General features: G+C 37.0%; 1 protein-coding gene across 1 annotated transcript; it reads left to right on the forward strand.

Moving 5' to 3' along the window:
• Positions 1 to 7,753: 7,753 nt before the first annotated feature.
• Positions 7,754 to 15,898, forward strand: vax1 (ventral anterior homeobox 1). Its single transcript, XM_052580149.1, has 3 exons — positions 7,754 to 9,063; positions 10,811 to 10,998; positions 13,640 to 15,898. The coding sequence occupies exons 1-3, from the start codon at positions 8,847 to 8,849 to the stop codon at positions 14,186 to 14,188; spliced, it is 954 nt and encodes a 317-aa protein (XP_052436109.1). The 5' UTR covers positions 7,754 to 8,846; the 3' UTR covers positions 14,189 to 15,898.
• Positions 15,899 to 19,949: the final 4,051 nt, after the last annotated feature.

Here is a 19,949-nt window from a genome sequence, read left to right on the forward strand (position 1 = left end):
TTATTTCTTAACTCAAGTGTTCAGGTTTTTTTTTTCACCTCAAAGTGATGTCTGATGTTCTGCTTAAATGAAGTTGCATTATTTATTTCAGTCTACATTCACTTGCTAACTTGTTTTTCAATGGATTTTAAGCGGATATGCACCCAGGTCAATGAATACAATGTTGCTTCAGAAGAATATCTTCAGTATGTCTAGACCTGTCTTAGACTCTGGGTATAACTAGTAAAGTAGCTTGAGTGCTGTTCCTCTTTTAAAGCCAATATCACAGGGTCATAGCTATTCAGCAAAAATATTTTCTGACTCATTACATTTAACATCCTATTTCTTTATAAGTGTTACTGTAACATGCAGACTTAGATAAAAAGAGAAAAATAGAATGATGAAAGAAGACTGATACACCTATTTTTTTATTTTTAGAACTTTAGAGAAAGAACAACAGCAATTATTTTTCTTATCCCATAAAAGACTATAACATACTTACTTATAAACTACATAACAGTGTGAACACGTTATCATTGGCAGTATTGTTACTGTGTTTTATGCGTGTGCTGTTGTTATGGTTATTTTTAATCTGATTGGTAACATAAATTTTCAAAAACAAGCACGTTCACTACGTTGTCATAGGGTGGGGCAAACACATCTTTATTTAATTCACAGTAAAGCACAAAAGACACGCTGTTTCAGTGAACCAATTACAGACTAGTTGTAAAATGACTAATTCCTCTCCTACTAGCAAAAGCTGGTGCATGCGCAGTCTGAAAAGCTATTTTTCCTGCTAATCAAAAATACATTCCAAGAATACATACTGGTTTTCTTTGAAAGTCACAATTCAATCTTCTCCTTCACAATGTCAGGTTTTCATAATAACGCATATTGTTAAGACATGCTAGAACAAGACAGAATGCTTTTACAGTGAACTGATATTCAGTACAGACCAAAAGTTTGGACACACCTTCTCATTCAAAGTTTTCTTTATTTTCATGACTATGAAAATTGTAGATTCACACTAAAGGCATCCAGGCTATTTGACCAAGAAGGAGAGTGATGGGGTGCTGCGCCAGATGACCTGGCCTCCACAGTCACCGGACCTGAACCCAATTGAGATGGTTTAGGGGTGAGCTGGACCACAGACAGAAGGCAAAAGGGCCAACAAGTGCTAAGCATCTCTCGGAGAACTCATTCAAGACTGTTGCAAGAGAATGCCAAGAGTGTGCAAAGCAGTAATCAAAGCAAAAGGTGGCTACTTTGAAGAACCTAGAATTTGACATATTTTCAGTTGTTTCACACTTTTTTATTATGTATATAATTCCATATATAATTCCACATGTGTTAATTCATAGTTTTGATGCCTTTGGTGTGAATCTACAATTTTCATAGTCATGAAAATAAAGAAAACTCTTTGAATGAGAAGGTGTGTCCAAACTTTTGGTCTGTACTGTAAATCTATGTAAGTAAAAGGAGAGCAAACATTCAACATGATGGGGAATTCAAAATAAAATTCCTCTTTGATGAGAGTTTTTTGCTTCATCAAAAAAAAAAAAAAAAAAACGTTATAAAACTGTCATCTCTCTCTTACTATGATTCACCCAGTTTCATTTCTTAACTCATGTAAGTGTTCAGTTTTTTTAACCTCAAAATGATGTCTGATGTGCTTAAATGAAGTAAAGCACAAAAGATACGCTTTCCAGTGAACCAATTACAGACTAGTTGTAAAATGACTTCCTCTCTTTCTTTAAAGGTGCCTACTAGTCTCCACCATAGACTGTATAAAAACAGGTCCCCAGCACCGCTCGAGTGCTCGTAGTTGTGGTTGTATCAATAACAGACCACTAGATGGCGTTGAAGAATCAGAGTTCTATTGTAGGGATATAAATAAAAGGTTCTGCTCTAAGCATGTGAGTGACAAGTTTGTGAAAACACTACAAGTGTCAGGTAAACATAAAGTAGATTATGAATAAACTTAAATTTCACAAATACACCAGACGCGAGAGGCGCGATGCGACACTACAAATCCATGCTCCGGGACTCTAGGACAATTTCAAATATTAATATTAAGAGAATCGTGAAATAGTTTCCTCAAAAATATTAAGTGTTTTCAGCATTAAAATAATTAGAAATGGTTACTTTGCAGCAAGTCAGCATATTCGAATAATTTCTGAAGGATTAAGCCTATGTGACAATATCTCAAAATAATACAGTGTTTACTTGTATTTTTAATAAATAAGTTTAGTCTTGGTGAGCATAAGAGACTTTCCACACACAAAAAAAAAAAAAAAAAAAGGTGGGGGGCCTTGAAAATATTTTTCGCTACAAAAGAGTTCGAAAAAGTTTGGGAATCACTTAGCTCCCTACCAATCAATAGACAAAGAAATACTAATATTTAATAATAATAATAATAATAATAATAATAATAATACATTGTTTATGCTTGCTGTGTTTTGTGTTTTAACTGTTTTACTGTTTAAATTTAGCTTTAGAATGTCTATAGCTAATAGTGTAATGACAAGCTCAATGTGACAACCTGCCCCATCGCACCGTCTGTTGTCAAACCGTTATCAAAGAACTATCTTTTTCGGTGCCACTGTGCCACAAATGTTCAAAACCATTTTGTAGCCAAAACTGTAAGGTATTCGTCTATACAGGATTTTTAAATAACAATAATGATATATTTATTGTAACAAATAATTAATGTCATAAATTAAAATTACAACTAGCCTCGCGCGAAGTCGTTATGTCACCAGAAGATGGCGTCAGCCGCTAAACTGAAGGAAGCGTCGTCACAAACGCAAATGTGCTCAAAGTCTGTTTCCATTCTCCACATTTTTGTAAATAAGTTTTAACCTACGTTTTCTTTTCCCTGGCTACCTTTGATTATAGATACTTCTCCAATGGCTCAATTAACCAACTGCTGAAATATATCAACTAGCCTACCGACGGTATGTGTTCCCAGATTTTGTTCGCGTTCTTCGCTTAAAGAAATCTTAAGAAACACATTTCAGTATATGTGCAGTTAAGGTGTCATAACCAGACTTTGTATTGACTGTGTCGTTTTTAATCACTCCAGCACAGTCCCATTCATTCACATACAGATCCTCTCTTCCCAAAAAGTCGCCCATACAAATTGTCAGTGTATTACCAATACTCCACAGCGTGTCGCATTCATTTACCCTCAAACTCATAGCGGTGCTGTAACAGATTGAGGTTTTTAGGATGCTCCTATAAGTACAGCTTTGTGGATAAAATCCCGAAACCAAGCTTAAGTGGGACGGTAAAGGGGGAAGGGAGATCTTTATCCTAAAAAGCCAAAATGCTGCATGAAATTTTATAACTGCAGATTGTTCCACCGGGAAAATATTTCTTGTCAGAAATTACTTTCGAATCTATTATTTTTTAGATAATATAACGTATTTATCAGTGCAAATATTTTCGTTTGTGTAAAGAGGAGGGGGAAAAACTTAGTGAAAATGTTTACAGCTCCTTTGTTTAGAAGATTAAATGTTTTTCTTTCAAATGACTTTTTCCCCTTCGATTACAAAGCTTTTGTGTGCCTTTTGAATTATTTAAAAACTTTAAATGACTGTACTTTTTAATTTAAAAAGACCATGTTGGCTTTTGTTAAAGCTTTTGTTGCACATAAAAGGAAACTGAAAACACAAATTCCTCTTCTCTTTGCAGCCCAGTTCATTTAATTGAAATTGGAGTGATTGTCTGAGATTTCGTCTCAAAGATGAGCGCCATGGCTCCAAACACCCCTCCTGCTCCACCTGTAATGGCCCTGAAACCCCACATTAGACCCTCACAAAATGTGCTCTGATGAGAAACCTCAGTCTGTGTGCTTAAACACAGACTCCAGGTCAGACTGACACACTTAGATGAAGCTGTGTTTTTTTTTCTCTCTCTCTCTCTGCTGGTATTATATATTCTATTATGATTTGAAGATGGTTCCTAGCACGTTTTGAACAGGAGAGCCAGAGGCTGTGAAACGGTATTGATTTGTTAAATCTGAATGAAAGGCTTTAGGTAACAGGATGGAAGAGAAAGAGAGGAAACATTGACGACATGCCCTCCAAAACAATTATCTGAAAATCACTTCCGTTTGAAAACAGCCAGGTCTGTGTCTAATCCTTGAGAATATTCAAACCTCCATGCAATTTTGAGACATTGTAAAACAATGAATATAAGACCTGCCTGAAAGTACCAGACTTCAATTTTTTTTTTACTTGATTGTCTACAAATACACACTTTATAATACACAGACTCTACACAATCAGATATCATATTTAATTGATAATATAGATAGATAGATTTAAATCTATAGAGACCCCTTTAAAATACACCTAAATACAAACACCTCTATTGTTTTCATTTATTTTTGTTTGCACTGTCTATCTCTTTTCAATTTCTATACATTCTGTTTTTTGCAAAACGTCATAAATCATTGGAATGATCACCATGTACAGGTAATCAAACCTGTAAGCATCATGTTATGGATTCTTGTTTAAGTGCTGTATTTACATGTCACATGAAGGTTCAAAATCCTGAACTTTTTTTACTTTGTCTAGATAGAAGCAGCTGTCTGCTTCATCCCCCCAACACAAGCAACAATCCACCTTTGTGTGAGAGTATGAACCTTTCAGAATATCATTTCAGAACAACCCCTCTCTAGCAGTAGCATGGTATGTTTAGAAACCGTTCCCAGGTTTTGGCTCTACTTGTACATTTGACACGTCGTAGATGGCAGAAAGAGGTACGAGGAACATTAGCAGAATAAAGGTGCTAGCGATATAGAAGAGAGCCTGCTTAGCTCTACTAATGAGCTATTAAGAGCAAGATAGGACTCAAGTCTCTCCCCCTCGGCCTCTTTTGCAGCCAAAACACACTTTGTCTGGTAATGGGTGTATTAGCGGAGTAAGATTGAACTGGTTTTAGTTGGGGGTGGCGAGATAGATCTGTGTGCATGATTTTTTTACCCTATTACAGAAGCATAATTCCAGGTTTTTATTGTTGAAACACGGAAATACAATAGCACCTATTTTAGTGCCTTCATTTTTATATTATTTTATGTATCATCACAGTGTTGTAATTTAGTTTTACGAACCGATGAACAATTTGTAATTATGGATGCGTATCAATGCCAAAATGGTTTAACTGTCTATTTTAGATATTAATATTTTTTATTTTTCAATATTGTTATTTAGTTTTGCATTCAAATTTTCAAATTTTTAAGTTTGCTTAAAGTGTATGTTTAATAACACTATTAAATGGCACTTTTTATGCGGTATATTTCTCTTTATAAAGTGTATAATTCACTTGCAGAATTTAAAATGACTTTTTTTGTCTTCATTGTTGTTTTATTTTATTATATTTTTAGCAAAAAGTTTTTTTTGTTTTGTTTTTTTTTACTATATTATTTAATAAAATAGTATAGAATTTCAATGTCAGCCATTTATTGGTTATCAGCTGTAACATTAAAACTAAACAAAAATAAATTAAAACCAAAATGAAATATTAAACCTTGAAAATGTTATCACTATAGGCCAGAATTTTTATATTGGTACGTAATGGTACATATGTATGTATTTATTTTTGCTTGATTATTAATCAGTTTTTGTGACATTAAATAGTTCTGAAATGCAATCAATATTGAATTGTGGGTGTCTGAATAGTTTTACACATTCATAACATCCACATAGACATTTTAAGAAGCAGGTATTCTTAATGAAAGTAGTGATCAGTAGTCCTTTTTTATCATTCTTATGCACTGTTTTTCCCAAATCCCCAGGAGGTTTGTAAAATCTTGGAGTTCTGTGTAACCCACTTGCTGCATCCCCCAGACTCAAAGGAGCTGCACAAAATGTGCCCTTCCCATCTTCAGGTATTGTCATGTCATGTCTTATTTCTAATTTATCTATTGATATGTCTCCCATCTGTCTTTTTGTCTCTATATCTATGTGTGTTTCTGCCCATCTCGCCTTTGTCCCTCTTCTCTTTGGACGCTGAAGTGTTTTGTTGTCTCTAAATAAATGAGGTGGGTGAGTTTTGCCATTCTGACTCTGTGGGCTTTACTTACCATCTGATGGGAAGCTTTACCAGCAGTGACACAATAGAGACAAACAGAGAGGAAGAGGAAACAGCACTCATATTGTTCTGGGATCTTCACAGCTACTTCATTAGGGGATATCTGAATAACCTTCACACAGAAATGTAAAAAAATAAATAAAAGATAGCCGAAAGCCCAAATATGCCATGTCGAAAATATTAGCATTTCAGAATGTTATGACTGCTATTGTTAACCACAGAAATGACTAAACTGAAGGTCAGGACATTAATTTTCAACACAAATCACTAAATTGTTGCGTTTTACGAGGCTTTAGACGCTGTCAGTGCAGTTTGATTTCAGATAATGTGTCCCTCATACCACTCACACGATTATAATGAAAATACAGTGGAATTTATATTTCCACTCAAATATTTGTAATACTTTTAAGTATCAAAAGGTTGAGGCGTAATTTGCATGACTGCAGGATCGAACATTTCCTGACACACTATCTGTAGTACATGAATTGGTGGTTAACCTGGTTAACACACCAGCTTTAAACAAGAATAGTCTAAGCTCGCTGGTTTGGTGGCACTCTAGTTATTGGACCAGCATAGGCATTTTATTCATATTGATCAGCCATGTTGGAAGCTGGTTGACCAAGTTGTTCCTCCTGGTAAAGCTAGGTGAGACACATGCACATCAAAATATGTGTTGCCTTTGTACTGTACATTATCTACCCCTAAAGTATACTGATATTTTAATGGTTGATATTAGTAACTCAAGGGTTAATATTAATAGCTATTTGTATCTGAAGGGTCAATATTCATAATTTGAAAGTAAATATATGTATTACTACCTTAAGACTTGATAATAGTAAGGTTACATAATTAGTTCCTTAAATGTTGACATTTATAACTTCTGCATTCATATTAGCATCTTTAGGGTTGATATTCGTTATTTAAGGGTATATATAAGTAACTTAAGAGATGATATTGACTAAAGAGAGAATATAAGAGTCTTAAAACAAAGTAGGAACCCTCATCCCAAACCTAACATATGTTGTTCTTTTCAACAGGTATCACACAGGACCGACAGTATTCAAAAGCAAAAGCTATTTGAAGACGCCTCTGCACCAAGACATTTTAGTGTCCCACAGCCTCCGTGCAGGACATCTTCATCTTTTGTTGGCCTGGAACATCTCAGACCACAGCTGGTGCGCGTCCCACCGAACTCTTTTTCCCAAGCTCGGTGCAGAATCACCCCGTTGCCCCTGCGGCCCCCTTTCATAGCCTCCTCTTACCTTTTCTTTAAACAATCCCTCCCTCTCATCTTTTCTTTAAACAACCTTTCCCTCTCTCCAACAGGCTGCCCCACACACTCGGTAAATGAAGTTAGTCCAGCACCCCCCTCCCCATCCTCTTCTGCTCCCTACCAGACACACTCACAGAATTGTTTGTTAATAGTCCAATTAGATAATTGCCATCTTTCACTCCTTTTGCTCTCCGTTTCCCATAAAGGACTGAATGGCTTTGGGAGGGGGGGAGTTCAGCATGAAGAGGGCCTCTGGCCCTGCAAGGTGACAAGAAGGGTCTGAGTCTGTTCCCTGCTCGCAACCATTGGCTTGAATTGAATCATTGTAGCCTAATCAATGGTCTTATTGGATTACAGACCACTGCTGTTCCCCCAGATATTGTTGCGTTGACAATGAAAATAGGCGAGACTGAGTGGGTGGGTGTGTAGTGGTGTGGAAGGAGTGGAGGAGGGGGGTCGCTTTGGGTGTTAGCGTTGGGATCTCGGGCAGGTTGAGTTTTTTAGCTGTGCTTTAACAGGTTTCTTGTAGGGTAAGGTGGATAAGTGATGGTAGCATTGGATTGGGGTTTGGATTAGAGGTGCTGGGTAACTCAGAGTGGTTGTGCGCACTGTCCCCCATTTGACAGAGTTCCCTTGTGTTCATATCTTTCTTTTGTCAATCCGTGTTCATTACCACTACAGATTCCGAGCGAAGTGGATTCCATTTTTTTTTTCGTATTCCAGGTCTCTCCGCCTCCCTCATTCTTTTTCTCTGTCTCTCTCTCTCTTTTGCTCTCCACCGATCTTTTCCTCTCTCTCTTTTCGCTCTTTTGCTTGTATTAGCTCCGAGGGTGCAGCTTGTGGTATCGGGCCGTTATCCGGGGGGAGATTCGCCAGCCTGTACGTAAAGTTAGCCCAACCAAACATCTACAGCCCGAGAGCAGGAGAACAGCCAGTGCTGGGGCATCGAGGAATGAAGTGGAACTTTTCTGACGGTCCGTAATTGCGCGTGGTGGCGATTCGAGGCAAATCATCTCCCTTGAACCTTTGCGAACGAGGGTGGAGAGGGGGGTCGGAGTGAGTGGACCCCTCAATCAGGACAATGTGTATTTCCCAAACAGTTTAGAGTATTCATGAGGTTACGCAAATGTGGAGGCAGCAAAATTACCGTAATCAATTGAAGCGGCGAGCATGCGTCTGTCCACAGCTCTGATTACCCGGAGATCAGCCTGATGTGAACGTTACAAGGAGAGGAGCTGTTAAATTGCTGTTGAATTTGGGTGAGAAGTCTATGATCATTGGGCAAGTGAGTCTGCACAGAGATAATAGAGCAGATCAGTGGACCGGGCAAGTGCTGGTCGCACATTAGCTATCTGACTTCGTCTCCAAGCTGCTGATTTACAGAAAGACCAAACCTATATTACCCAGAATAAGCAGTGTGTGTTCATACCCGAATAGTTATTTCTTTCCAAGAAGGAGAAAAAGACGGCAAAATCTTCGTAGAGGATAGGAGACTATGGAAGTCCACTACAGCCAAGACTCAGAGCCTGGAATGTTGCTGAAGAATGGACTAAAGGAGGGGAAAGAGGGAAAGGATTCCCAGGGGAACATTTCAAAATCGTTCCTGAAGGACCAGCAGGAGTCCTTCTCTCCATCCGGACCGGTGGAAAACTGCGAAAAGAGCCGGACGAGCTCAGGAGATCCTGATTACTGCCGGAGGATTCTAGTTCGAGGTAAGTTTAAAAACACTCCCGTGGAGCTTTCTGTATATTTTGTTCTCAAAAAAAACCAAAAAAAACAACGGAAATCGACATAACGGGAACTTTTACTTTTTGCTTTTTGTGATAGTTCTTCTGAGTCGCTGGTTTGGTTTTTTATTTTATATTTCTTTCCTCCATGAGTGAGTGTATAGATTTGAGCATGCACAAGTGTTCATGATGCAAATTGATCTTTGCTAAATTGAGAACTGGACAAAACTAGGTCTCGTTTGAAGTAAAACAATTATTATTTTTATCTTATCAGCTCTTTTGGTGTGTCTTATAGCTTTCTGATCCAATTTCTCTGATGCAAATATTTGCAAATGCTATTTAAAAGAATATCGAACATATATTACTATTATCAACATAAACACGCAAATAAATAGAATAATTATAAAATCTGGAAAGTACTTTAGAACTATGTTTTTGTGAGGGTTTGATTTCTTTACAGTACAGTTTCTGTGATTGTGAGATTTCAGAAATTATTTTGTTCTTTTTATACATAATGAAAACGTTTTACTTTTTTTGCATAGATGATTATGTTGGTTCTCATTTATAGATAGTCTTACTATCTCTGCCTTTTTATAAATATATATGCGTTTATATATGCTTAACATTCACATTAAGTTTTTTTGTTTTCAAATAATATAATGTTTTTGCAACAATTTAGCTAAAAGCTGCTTGTCTATATTTGTATTAAATTACTAAGATAGTTGTGGAGCCCCCGCTGCTTGTGTCAGCTGATTGTGAAATTCTGGAGAGCAATCAGCTCCATTAATTTATTTAGGTTGTGAAGCTAAATCTAGGTCAGTCTCGGAGGCCTGCGGAAATATGAGGAAATTAACCTGATGAAATTATTGTTTTCAATTCAGCAGCCAGTACAATTATTCAGTATCTGGATTTGAATAATTATGGAGACCAGTGTGTGTGTGTTTTTTTATTATCATGAAGATGACACAAAGCTTAACTAATTTTTTAAAGAATGTTTTTATTGCTCAAGAATGCTGGAGCACGGTTCTACACATCACAAAGACACAAATAACAACAAACATAATAACTTTAATAACTCACCAGCTAACATGTTTGGTGCATTTTTTAGATATTTTATTATGACTTTGGTTTTTAAAACACGCATTTATCTAACTGTTTTAGTGTATTTACTTCATTAAATACTTTATTGTTCGACATTTTTAGTAATCATTTCTTCCGTTTTAAGATCGAAGACCAATTAGTAAAATTTATGACATATGCACAAGACAAAATAATACAAAATAGTTTTGCAGTATGATTTGAGAGACTTTTTTGTATATTTGTGTTTTATGCAAGTTTTTAACTACTATTTTAACATGCTTTAAGCTTTAATTTAGAATTTTTAATTTAGTCAACACTATTTTCCTACATGGTGATTTGTTAGGATTTAAAATAAAACATTTTTGTTTTAATGACTAAAATAATAAGAGTCTAGTCTGCATTTGTATGGCATTGATGTGCCATGATATACCTACAAAACATTGACATTTTTAACAGCTTGTGGTGTAAAAATAATTTAATGTTTTGTTGGTTATTTAGCCACAAAAATTGTGCAGTGTTTAATAAGTTTTGCATGATTACCTATATTACATTTTTTTCTAATGATTTCTTCTAATTATATGTACAGGTATTTTAACGCTAATCTTATAGCAGGTATGACAATTTGCTAAAAATATTTTCTTATCACATTTAGATGCCAAAGGTTCAATTCGAGAGATTATTCTCCCTAAGGGTCTGGATCTTGACCGACCAAAGCGTACTAGGACCTCGTTCACAGCAGAACAGCTGTACAGACTGGAGATGGAGTTTCAGCGGTGCCAGTATGTTGTGGGACGAGAACGAACCGAACTTGCTCGACAACTTAACCTGTCTGAAACTCAGGTACACGATCAAATACACATATCCATACACACAAATACAAGTGCATAGAAATAAAACAATCATTATAAATACTACTGAAATAAACCAGTACAATAAAAACACAAAAATAATCACGCAAATGGACTCTCCCAAACATATGTATCCTCATGACGCATATATGAGGCATAATGATGAATATTATTTAATGTAATTAAAATGTATTGTAGATGCTCTGTACAAATGAAAAGACCTGGTACCTGGTAACAAGCTGTTCTGTCTATGGTTTTGATATTTATTTAATTAGCATTTTGTTCATCCTGTGGCATCCCTTCAGACCACGTAAAACATCAGTGATCCGATCACATCTTCCTGACATTTTCTCGGATAATTCCCTTTTTTCTGCCCTCTCCATCAGCGCAATAGTTTGATGTTTTGTTAGTGGCATAAATGCCCGCTTTACAAAAATAAGCCCAGCGATGCATTTGCAGCACATGCTTTGCGCAGGGGTCAGCAAGAGGTCACAAGCTGGAGATTACATGACTGAACTGTACATGCACTCTCTCTCTCCCTGCCTCGATTTATCCCTCTCTCTCTCTCTCTCTCTCTCTCTCTCTCTCTTTACGTGTCTCCCTGGATAATCTGCCGTCCGGGGAAACTCTGACTGTAATAGTAAAGCTAATTTTGGAACCTACGTTTGTATTTGTTTATTCATTAGTAATCATGTTCATTATACCACATGTTCGCAAGGCCTACAGTACTACATTTATTAAGGAAAAAGACATGATACAAAGACATCTACTTATTCTCACTACACCACTCAATCTTTCAGTCGTGTATTGATCGGAGCTCCCCTAATTAAACACCCTGAACACCTGCAGACTGACAATGCGGTCTCAAAGTTTCTAATTCTATTGGCCATTTGAACTGTGTCACATTCTATCACATCATCACCCCACTAACGACTTTAAAATTCTTCTGCTCTCCTGTGGGGTGAAATGAAGACATTTAAAGCCCTGAGGCAGATCGGTGCTGTGAACACAGGGAGCACAATAGAGTTAGCTTCGCTAATGCCCTCTCTAATGCCCCGTGCTGCAGTGCAGCTCCAATCCATGCCTTGATTACATTAAAGCTTCCTGTGTTTGTTCTTGGCCGCCTGATGAGGAGGATGAAGTGCTCTTTAATGACGACTTCGTCAAATTAACATTGTGTTCCGAAACACGAAACATTCTGTGGAAAGTGAAAGTGTACCAGCAATGCATCTAGTAGTTTTAAAAAATGCATAGAGAACGACGGAAAATATTATGTTTTTATAAAGGTGGAATTGCTGGTAATTAATTATTATTTTTTTTTTTTTATGAGCTTCCGGGTCATAGTATCCACAAAACATTGTGAGATTAAACAACTGCAAACAACAAATGTGCATTTTAGTGATTTAGAGACAATAGCAGGTTTGAAATGATAACTCAATATTTAGCATTCCATTACAACACTGATGAAACTGTTAAGGCGTTCCCTTTGTATAACTAGCGGCTGTTAAAACAGCAGCATAATAGCTTAATTTAATCTTTATTTATCCAAAAACATTTAAATAGTATTACGATATTTATTGTGACGTATTTAAGTGGTTTATTTTAGTGTTATTTTTATATGTGACCGTTAAACTGCATGACACAATTCTGAGATGTTAGTCATACTTCATTGTTCTTATTCCTCTGAAGCTATTATAGATCATTTGAAGTACAGCGAGTATAAAGCGTGCCTCCTTTTCTCTATAGAAAATAAATATATATTGTGATTTTGTTCAGCCATTGGAACTTGATATTAAACATGTATTATCAGGAAACTGCCATTCCTCTTTCTTTGTAATCCTAAATTAAATGGATACAGTACAATTGTGTGGTTCAAAACCATATTGATCCATCCGTCCTTGCTAAAGGAGGAAATGTTTGATGTTTTTTTAAAAGAATACACTCTTAACGATAAAGGTGCTTAAAAAGTTCTTCATAGTAATGCCATAGAAGAACCATTTTTGGTTCCACAAAGAACCATTCAGAACCAGTCAAAGGTTCTTTAAAGAACCATCTTTTGCCTACCTTTTTTATAATCTGAAGAACCTTCTTTCGTTTTGTGAAACGGAATGGTTCTTCGGATGTTTGAAGGTTCTTAATGGAACCATTTAGACAAAAAGGTTCTTTTTATGGCATTGTGAATTTAATTTTTAAGAGTGTAAGTGCATGTTTTAAATAGGTTTATATTTACAGTTACCTTTAATTTAAAAATAAGTGTCACTTACACTCAAAATTAATTTTATTTTTAACTAACCCACATTTTTTTTACTGCTCCAAAATACATATTAAATTGGTGCATTAAGAATGAAATATTTCCAACTGCTAATTTAAAAAGATTTAGGTTCTACATAATCTAATTACATTTGAACTTTTATAGTTTCTATAATTAACATTAAAAAAAAAAGTTTAACTTTGTAAACTTTATCTTTATTTTAATGTATTTATTTTTATTTTAATATATATAATTGATTTCTATTTCTATTTAAATCAGTCTGAAGTAGGATTAACATAGTAGCGTTATGCAGGCTTACTGTATTTTCCTTATTACATTGCTTTTTGTTCTGTTTTCATTTCTAATATCATTCTCTCTGCAGGTAAAGGTGTGGTTCCAGAATCGTCGCACTAAGCAGAAGAAGGATCAGGGGAAGGATTCTGAGCTGCGCTCCGTGGTCTCTGAGACAGCTGCCACCTGCAGTGTCCTGCGTCTCCTGGAGCAGGGCCGGCTCCTCACTCCCCCAGGCCTGCCAGGGTTGCTGCCCCACTGCGGGAGCTCGTCACTAGGCTCAGCCCTGCGTGGGCCGTCCCTGGGCATCACCGCTAATGGAGGCTCTTCCAGCAGCAGTAGCAGCAGCGCTGCCAGCTCAGGCACAGCCGGGGGGAGCCCGCCGCTGCCGACGGTGACCAGTTCGGGGACAGTCACAGGGCTGCAGGGATCTCCGCCTGCCCATGGGCTGTTTAGCTTCCCTATGCCCTCTCTGCTTGGGTCGGTCGCCTCACGCATCTCCTCCACCCCACTCGGCATGGCCGGATCCCTTGCGGGGAACTTGCAGGAACTTTCCGCCCGCTACTTGAGTTCGTCCGCCTTTGAGCCCTACTCGCGGACCAATGGCAAAGAAGCATTAGACAAGAAAGCTTTGGAATGATCGCTAGGCGTTTCTGTTTGTCAGTTTATTGTTATTGTTGATGTTTTGAAATTAGTTTGAGCTCTGGTTATCTCCCTTTTTTTAATCGCTTTTGCCCCTTTTGGCTCATCAGTGCTGTTGTGTATCCAATCTTGCGTTTTTCATGTCGTCAACCTGCACACGTGATGCCTCTCAGAATTGTAAAAAGGTGGACTCATACTTTTCAAAAATGAGGATTTTCAGAGCATTTTGCACTAAATCAAATTTTCTCCAATTTGACACAAATGAGAGCTTGAGGAAGGAATGTAGCAAGAGATTATAGAGGGGGAAGAGAGATGAAAATGGTTTGCTGAGGCAATATTTTCGGGGCACTTTTTTTTCCCTTATACCTTTTTTGGAGCTGGACAGCTATATTCAGATTAAAAACTAATCTGACAGCTGCTGGGTAAAAACAAAACAGTACATAACATAGACCCCCGATAAAAACTGAACTCACGGTAACATCCTTCACGTTTTCAGTTCGAAGAGCGATCTAAATGTTTGATTTTTGCATAGTGGCATTTGCCAAGTCTCAAATAATGAAATATATATTATACTGGGGTTCATTTCCAAAGGTTAGAATACAATACAGTCACACTGTGGCTTTATATACACAATTTGCTTAAAGAGGTCATGAATTTGCCATATGAAGCTATAAGATCAGATGTCTATACCATTTTGTATTCGTTTGGTTAAACATGTTCTGACTAAATGGAAGGAAAACGCTGTCACACCGTTAAATAGTCCAGTGGTCCTGTGTTCATTGTTCTCTAAATGGTTTCTGTGAGGGTTCTTCCCAAAACAAGTTTTGAAGGCAGTCTCAGTTTGTGAGTTTGTATGTCTTATATATGCAGTTTTTCTCCTCTGTGTGTGAGTGTGTGCGCGCATGAGTGTGTGTGCTGGTACTGAAGTTGTAGTCCTGGTTTCCATGTTTAGGTGCATGTTTAACTGAAAACCTTTCGAGAAAACTTTGGAGATGTCATTGCCTGGGATTAAGCTCCGGAGCATCTATGTGACCCTTGCATTATTGGACTAAATGTATTTGCTGTGAGCGGCAACCCCTCTACCAACGGTGCAAATTTTCCAGAAGAATCTGAAGCCCTTTCTGTGATCAGAGTTGAGACGAGGCAGATCTCTGAGGGATGAACAGGGTATGATTACTGTAGTATATAAGCAAGAAGATTGAATAACTAAAATTGTTATATTATTGTAAATTATTCATGTCTGTAATAAATAGATCATTAGTATATCTGCAAATAATGAAAGAATGAATGTATGGGGGGGCGGGGTTTTCCAATTGAACAGCCAATCAAAGGTCTGGTGGTGTTGTTGTTAAATATCTTGAAGTTTGTGAAACTGTGGTATGAGTGTGGATATATATTATATATAACTAAAAAAAATCTAAACAAAACAAATCTCTTCAGTCTTTCATTCCGTGTATAAATCCTAAATTCCGTGATGGTTTCTTCATGTGTCTTTCTCAGCATCAGTGTAAATCATCCAAGGTCACTTAACACTGCCAGCTCTGACCTCGTCTGCTGTGGTGATGTTTGAGAGATACGCAGCCGTACATGAATGAATGGTACTGAACATCTTGAAATGACAAATATTCCTACTCTTCATGTTTTCAACTTATATGGAGTATCAAAGTTTCATATAGACAGTTGGTTAAACTGTTTAGTTTATGTAGTATGTATTATTCCCTTTTAATTTGGAAACAAGTTTCCTGTGGCTTTACAATTCAGTTTTAAATGAATATATGGCTGATCAGTGAGATACAATGAGTGATGTAAGATGAGGTAAATTAAACATTTTATTGAGGTGTGTTATGAAAGATAGACAACTGTTTTTTTTATTTTGTTTTTTTTTTCAGAAAAGGATAAAAAAAATCTGTCCTTGTAATTGGATTACGATTTTATTGCACTGCACAGTTGCGTTTTTAAAAGAAAGAGACTATTGAAAATAAATTGGGAAAATCAGGGCACAGAGAGTAAAAAGATTTTTCTTTTTTATTTCATTAAATATTTTTGAAAATGTATGTTTGAATGTTAGAGCAAAGTCTGAAGGCTGTGGAATGGCAATGAGAAGCCAAATTAAAGCAGAACTTTTTAGTGGAGTTTTGCAACGCTGAGTTCCTTCCTGAGCACCACATCCCAGCATTAATTTATATATTTTTTTAATAATCCGCAGTTTAGTTTTCCCTTCTTATAATTATTATTAATTATTATTTTTAATTTTTTTATGGTTGTTAAATGTATAATTTAATTTTGTTATTTTAAGTATTACAACTTTCAATATGTGGTTCAAATGTCTGGGGTTCACGTTAAAAAACCTAAATTTAAAATATAAATTTGGTTAATATTATTTAATAGACTTTAAATACAGTTTTTCAAATTTTTATAAATCCTGCAGTTATTGTTTGTTTTTCTCAATTACTTTTAAATTCTGGTAATAAAGTTTGCAAAAAAATAAAATAATAATAATATTTTTTTTTTAAATGCATAAAAATCTTAGTGGTCTAGAAAAATGGGGTTCAAACCCTTGTCACAACCATTTAGAAATGTGGCCTACATGTACCACAGAAATGTGGTTTTGGCTTTAGGTTTGAACCATCACGTTTGTGTGCCTGTTTATATGTATGCACTGATTGGAGGCTTCTTACTAAAGGCCTTTGTCACTTTTGGTACTCAAAGTATTTGAGCAGTCCCTGCCCTTGTGAGTCTTGGGAATCTTCCTTAAAAAAACAACGGTCTTGGCCTCCTCTCTCCCTCCCCCCTCTCTCTATCTCTCCTCCCTCACAGCCCAATTAGGCTGAAGGTCGAGCTGCATTGTGGTTGGGGGTGAGGGAACGGGTGGAGACGATGGGGGAGAGTGTGAAAGAGGGAAGGCGGGGGTTATTGAGTGAGACCACCAACACGTTCCCCGCGTCACATGACTAGCCCTTAAATCCCGGCCTACGGCGGGAGGAAATGCAGCATCCTGTGGGTGTTTTGTGCTCTTTGTGCGTCCCTCACTTCCTCTTTTATTTGTGCTTACATACGGTGATCAGAGCATAAACGGACGCTGTGAAAGAAGCTTGTATGAGCGTGGAGTGGATTCGTGACCCCGATGTTCCCGGGGAGTGCTAAATCCCATCGCGGCTCTCACTGTTTTTTCCTGAAGTGTCTTACATGCTGACAGGCTTTTCTAACTATCTGATCCAACAAACCATTCAGAGGTTTTCGAAAAGCGGAGCAGCTACACATCAGTAGCTTTGGCACTTGGACTTGCCAGTGCACTTACATTTTACGACACTCTATGCCAGCAGAAAATAAGGGTTACAAAATACAAAAAAGGCAACAATAACTACCCAATGACCAGAGAATCAGTTTATGTCTAGATTGAAAAACTTTGATGTAAACACCTCAGTTGGTTCAATTAAGGTACAAAATTGTGCTTTTTAGTTTTTGTACCTTGCCTTCCCAGTGACAGCTTTGTACCTTTTTTTCTGAGAGTGTAATTAGAGGCATTACATAAAGACTAATAAGAATTTTGAACTGATTGGCTGCATACAGTATAACTGTTTATGACAGAAACCTGCTGACCAGGTGGCATAATACTACTCTATGACACATATGACACAACAGACGTCAAGAAACAATAAATAGCGATGCCAATGGCAGCCCCTGCTGTGGTAGAATCAATACAGATGTTGTTATCAAATCACACAGGTTTCAAACAGCAATTATGCAGGTGGTATAAAGACCATTAATCGCCACATTAGAAGCAACAAGCATCTCATTGAGACACTGGAGAGCTGTATGGGTTTGGTTGGTCCGTATGAGAGGCACTACACCAAAATAGCCCATTTCATAATGTTTTCACATTGTTGTGTAATATTTTGCGCAATTAAAAATCATTTGATTTTTAACAATAGCATAATTCTCTAGTAGCAGAGGATTCATTTCCCACAGCGTCAGAGTTTCAGTCCTGCGTTTTGATTCAATTTGCGTTTACATGGAGCATGGTCGCTTCAAGCGAACAATAATAAATACATCAACACTCCAACCTCCCTCCGCCTGGACCAAACCGCGCCACACACCCCTGATGTTTTTTTTTGTTTTTTTTGTGGAAGGATTGTGAAACGGATGATGTATTTTAAGCGAGGGCATGACTCCAGTGGGTGGGTACTCTTCAGGGGCATTAATTTGCTATTTTTTGCATTCTTTCCGAAACATTTGGATTGACTCTCAAGAGACTTCACAAACGGCAGCATCACCACCGCAACACCCACCCACTCCAAACTCTAGTGCTTTTCCCGGCCAACATGTTTCACATTGGAGTGTGTGTATGTGTGTAAACTCATATGCATACAGTACGGGTGTGTTTGTGTCTCTGTGTGTGTGTTTGTGTGTGTGTGTGTGTGTGTGTGAGAGAGAGAGAGAGAGAAAGAGAGTTAGGTCAGAGGTTCAGATCTTCAAATCTCAAACATTAGATTTGAGTTTTGGACCTATTGTACCTGCTGCATGTAAAGAGAGATGAATCTAGTGGGAGAATGAAAATCACAGATAAGTGTGTGAAGAGTGTGTTCAAACATCTAGTGTAGCTGTCAGTTAGGTAGCGTGATAATGATAATTGAGTGGAAAGTTACACAGATGCAGATGCAAACAGATTTTACAAAAGATTAAACTTTCATTGAATTGAATCTCATTTGGAATGACACGAGGATGAATAAATAATGATAGAAATTTGAACTCGTGAATTGGTGAACCGTCGCTTTAAGAAGATCACATATACAGCATCCCCAATGTTTTTATTCAAGTTTAAGATTTTAGGATGAAAAAACTAACTACATTTCTCTATTACAAAATTATCCAGTGACCATAACTCTCTCTCTCATAACCTGCACCTGCAAATCTATTTTTAGTTCTTGACTGATAAAAAAAAAAAAGAAAAGAAAAGTGAGCTCTTAAAGCCCGTATAGCTGGACAGGTTTTAGCTTTCCTGTCATATACTGCTAGAAAAAAAAAGTCACCTCATTGAGGTCTTTTGTTGCTCTTAGGTGGTATTCTATCTGAAGCACTTTCAAGTAGTTTAAAACTGTGAAGCCTTAATGGAGCGACAGAGAATGATAGAAAGCGTTGGCAGCTGGATGTCTCTATGTCCCTGAAACTGACACTTAGAGAGAAACCCCATTCTTTGTGAGTTATCCTTCTGAAGATATACATGTTCTTAAAGGTAAATCTACCATTTGGAGAAACTTATAACCTTGAGCAAGTCCTCCAGGTAAGCTTTTATACAATTAGATGATTGATTTCAGTTATGAGTGAGTTTTCAGCTGTACAGAAAGAATTGTAACTGCAGACCAGATGATCAAATGTGCATAGAGTGAATGGCTGGCCGGAGAGGGATAAAGCTTTAAGGACGTTGTATATAAGGTTTTTCTAAATATACTTGTTTGCTTTGTATTTGCACATCAGGCCAAATTGATGATAGAGAATATAGTTTATATTTCCAAGTGTCTAATTTTAGTTTTAAAGGGTTTGTTTTGCACAGGCGAACATGCATTTTAAAATTTGAATTTTCTGTGAAATAAATAAATAAACAAAACAATAAAAGTTTGTTGTTACATAGACCTTTTAATTGGATTTACTATTATCATGACTTGATGACCATTGGTTTTACTAGCCAGATATTGTTTTATGTGCTTCCAAAAAAAAAAACTGAAAAGGTTTGTGATGAATGTGTGACAGAAGTCCTGTTT

This window comes from Carassius gibelio, chromosome B17, assembly GCF_023724105.1.
Source record: "Carassius gibelio isolate Cgi1373 ecotype wild population from Czech Republic chromosome B17, carGib1.2-hapl.c, whole genome shotgun sequence".
Taxonomy (NCBI): domain Eukaryota; kingdom Metazoa; phylum Chordata; class Actinopteri; order Cypriniformes; family Cyprinidae; genus Carassius; species Carassius gibelio.

Coding starts and splice junctions, on each gene's coding strand:
- vax1 (XM_052580149.1), top strand. CDS start 8,847: ATGGAAGTCCACTACAGCCAAGACTCAGAGCCTGGAATGTTGCTGAAG. Junction 9,064..10,810: donor CCGGAGGATTCTAGTTCGAG/GTAAGTTTAAAA, acceptor TATCACATTTAG/ATGCCAAAGGTTCAATTCGA. Junction 10,999..13,639: donor TTAACCTGTCTGAAACTCAG/GTACACGATCAA, acceptor TTCTCTCTGCAG/GTAAAGGTGTGGTTCCAGAA.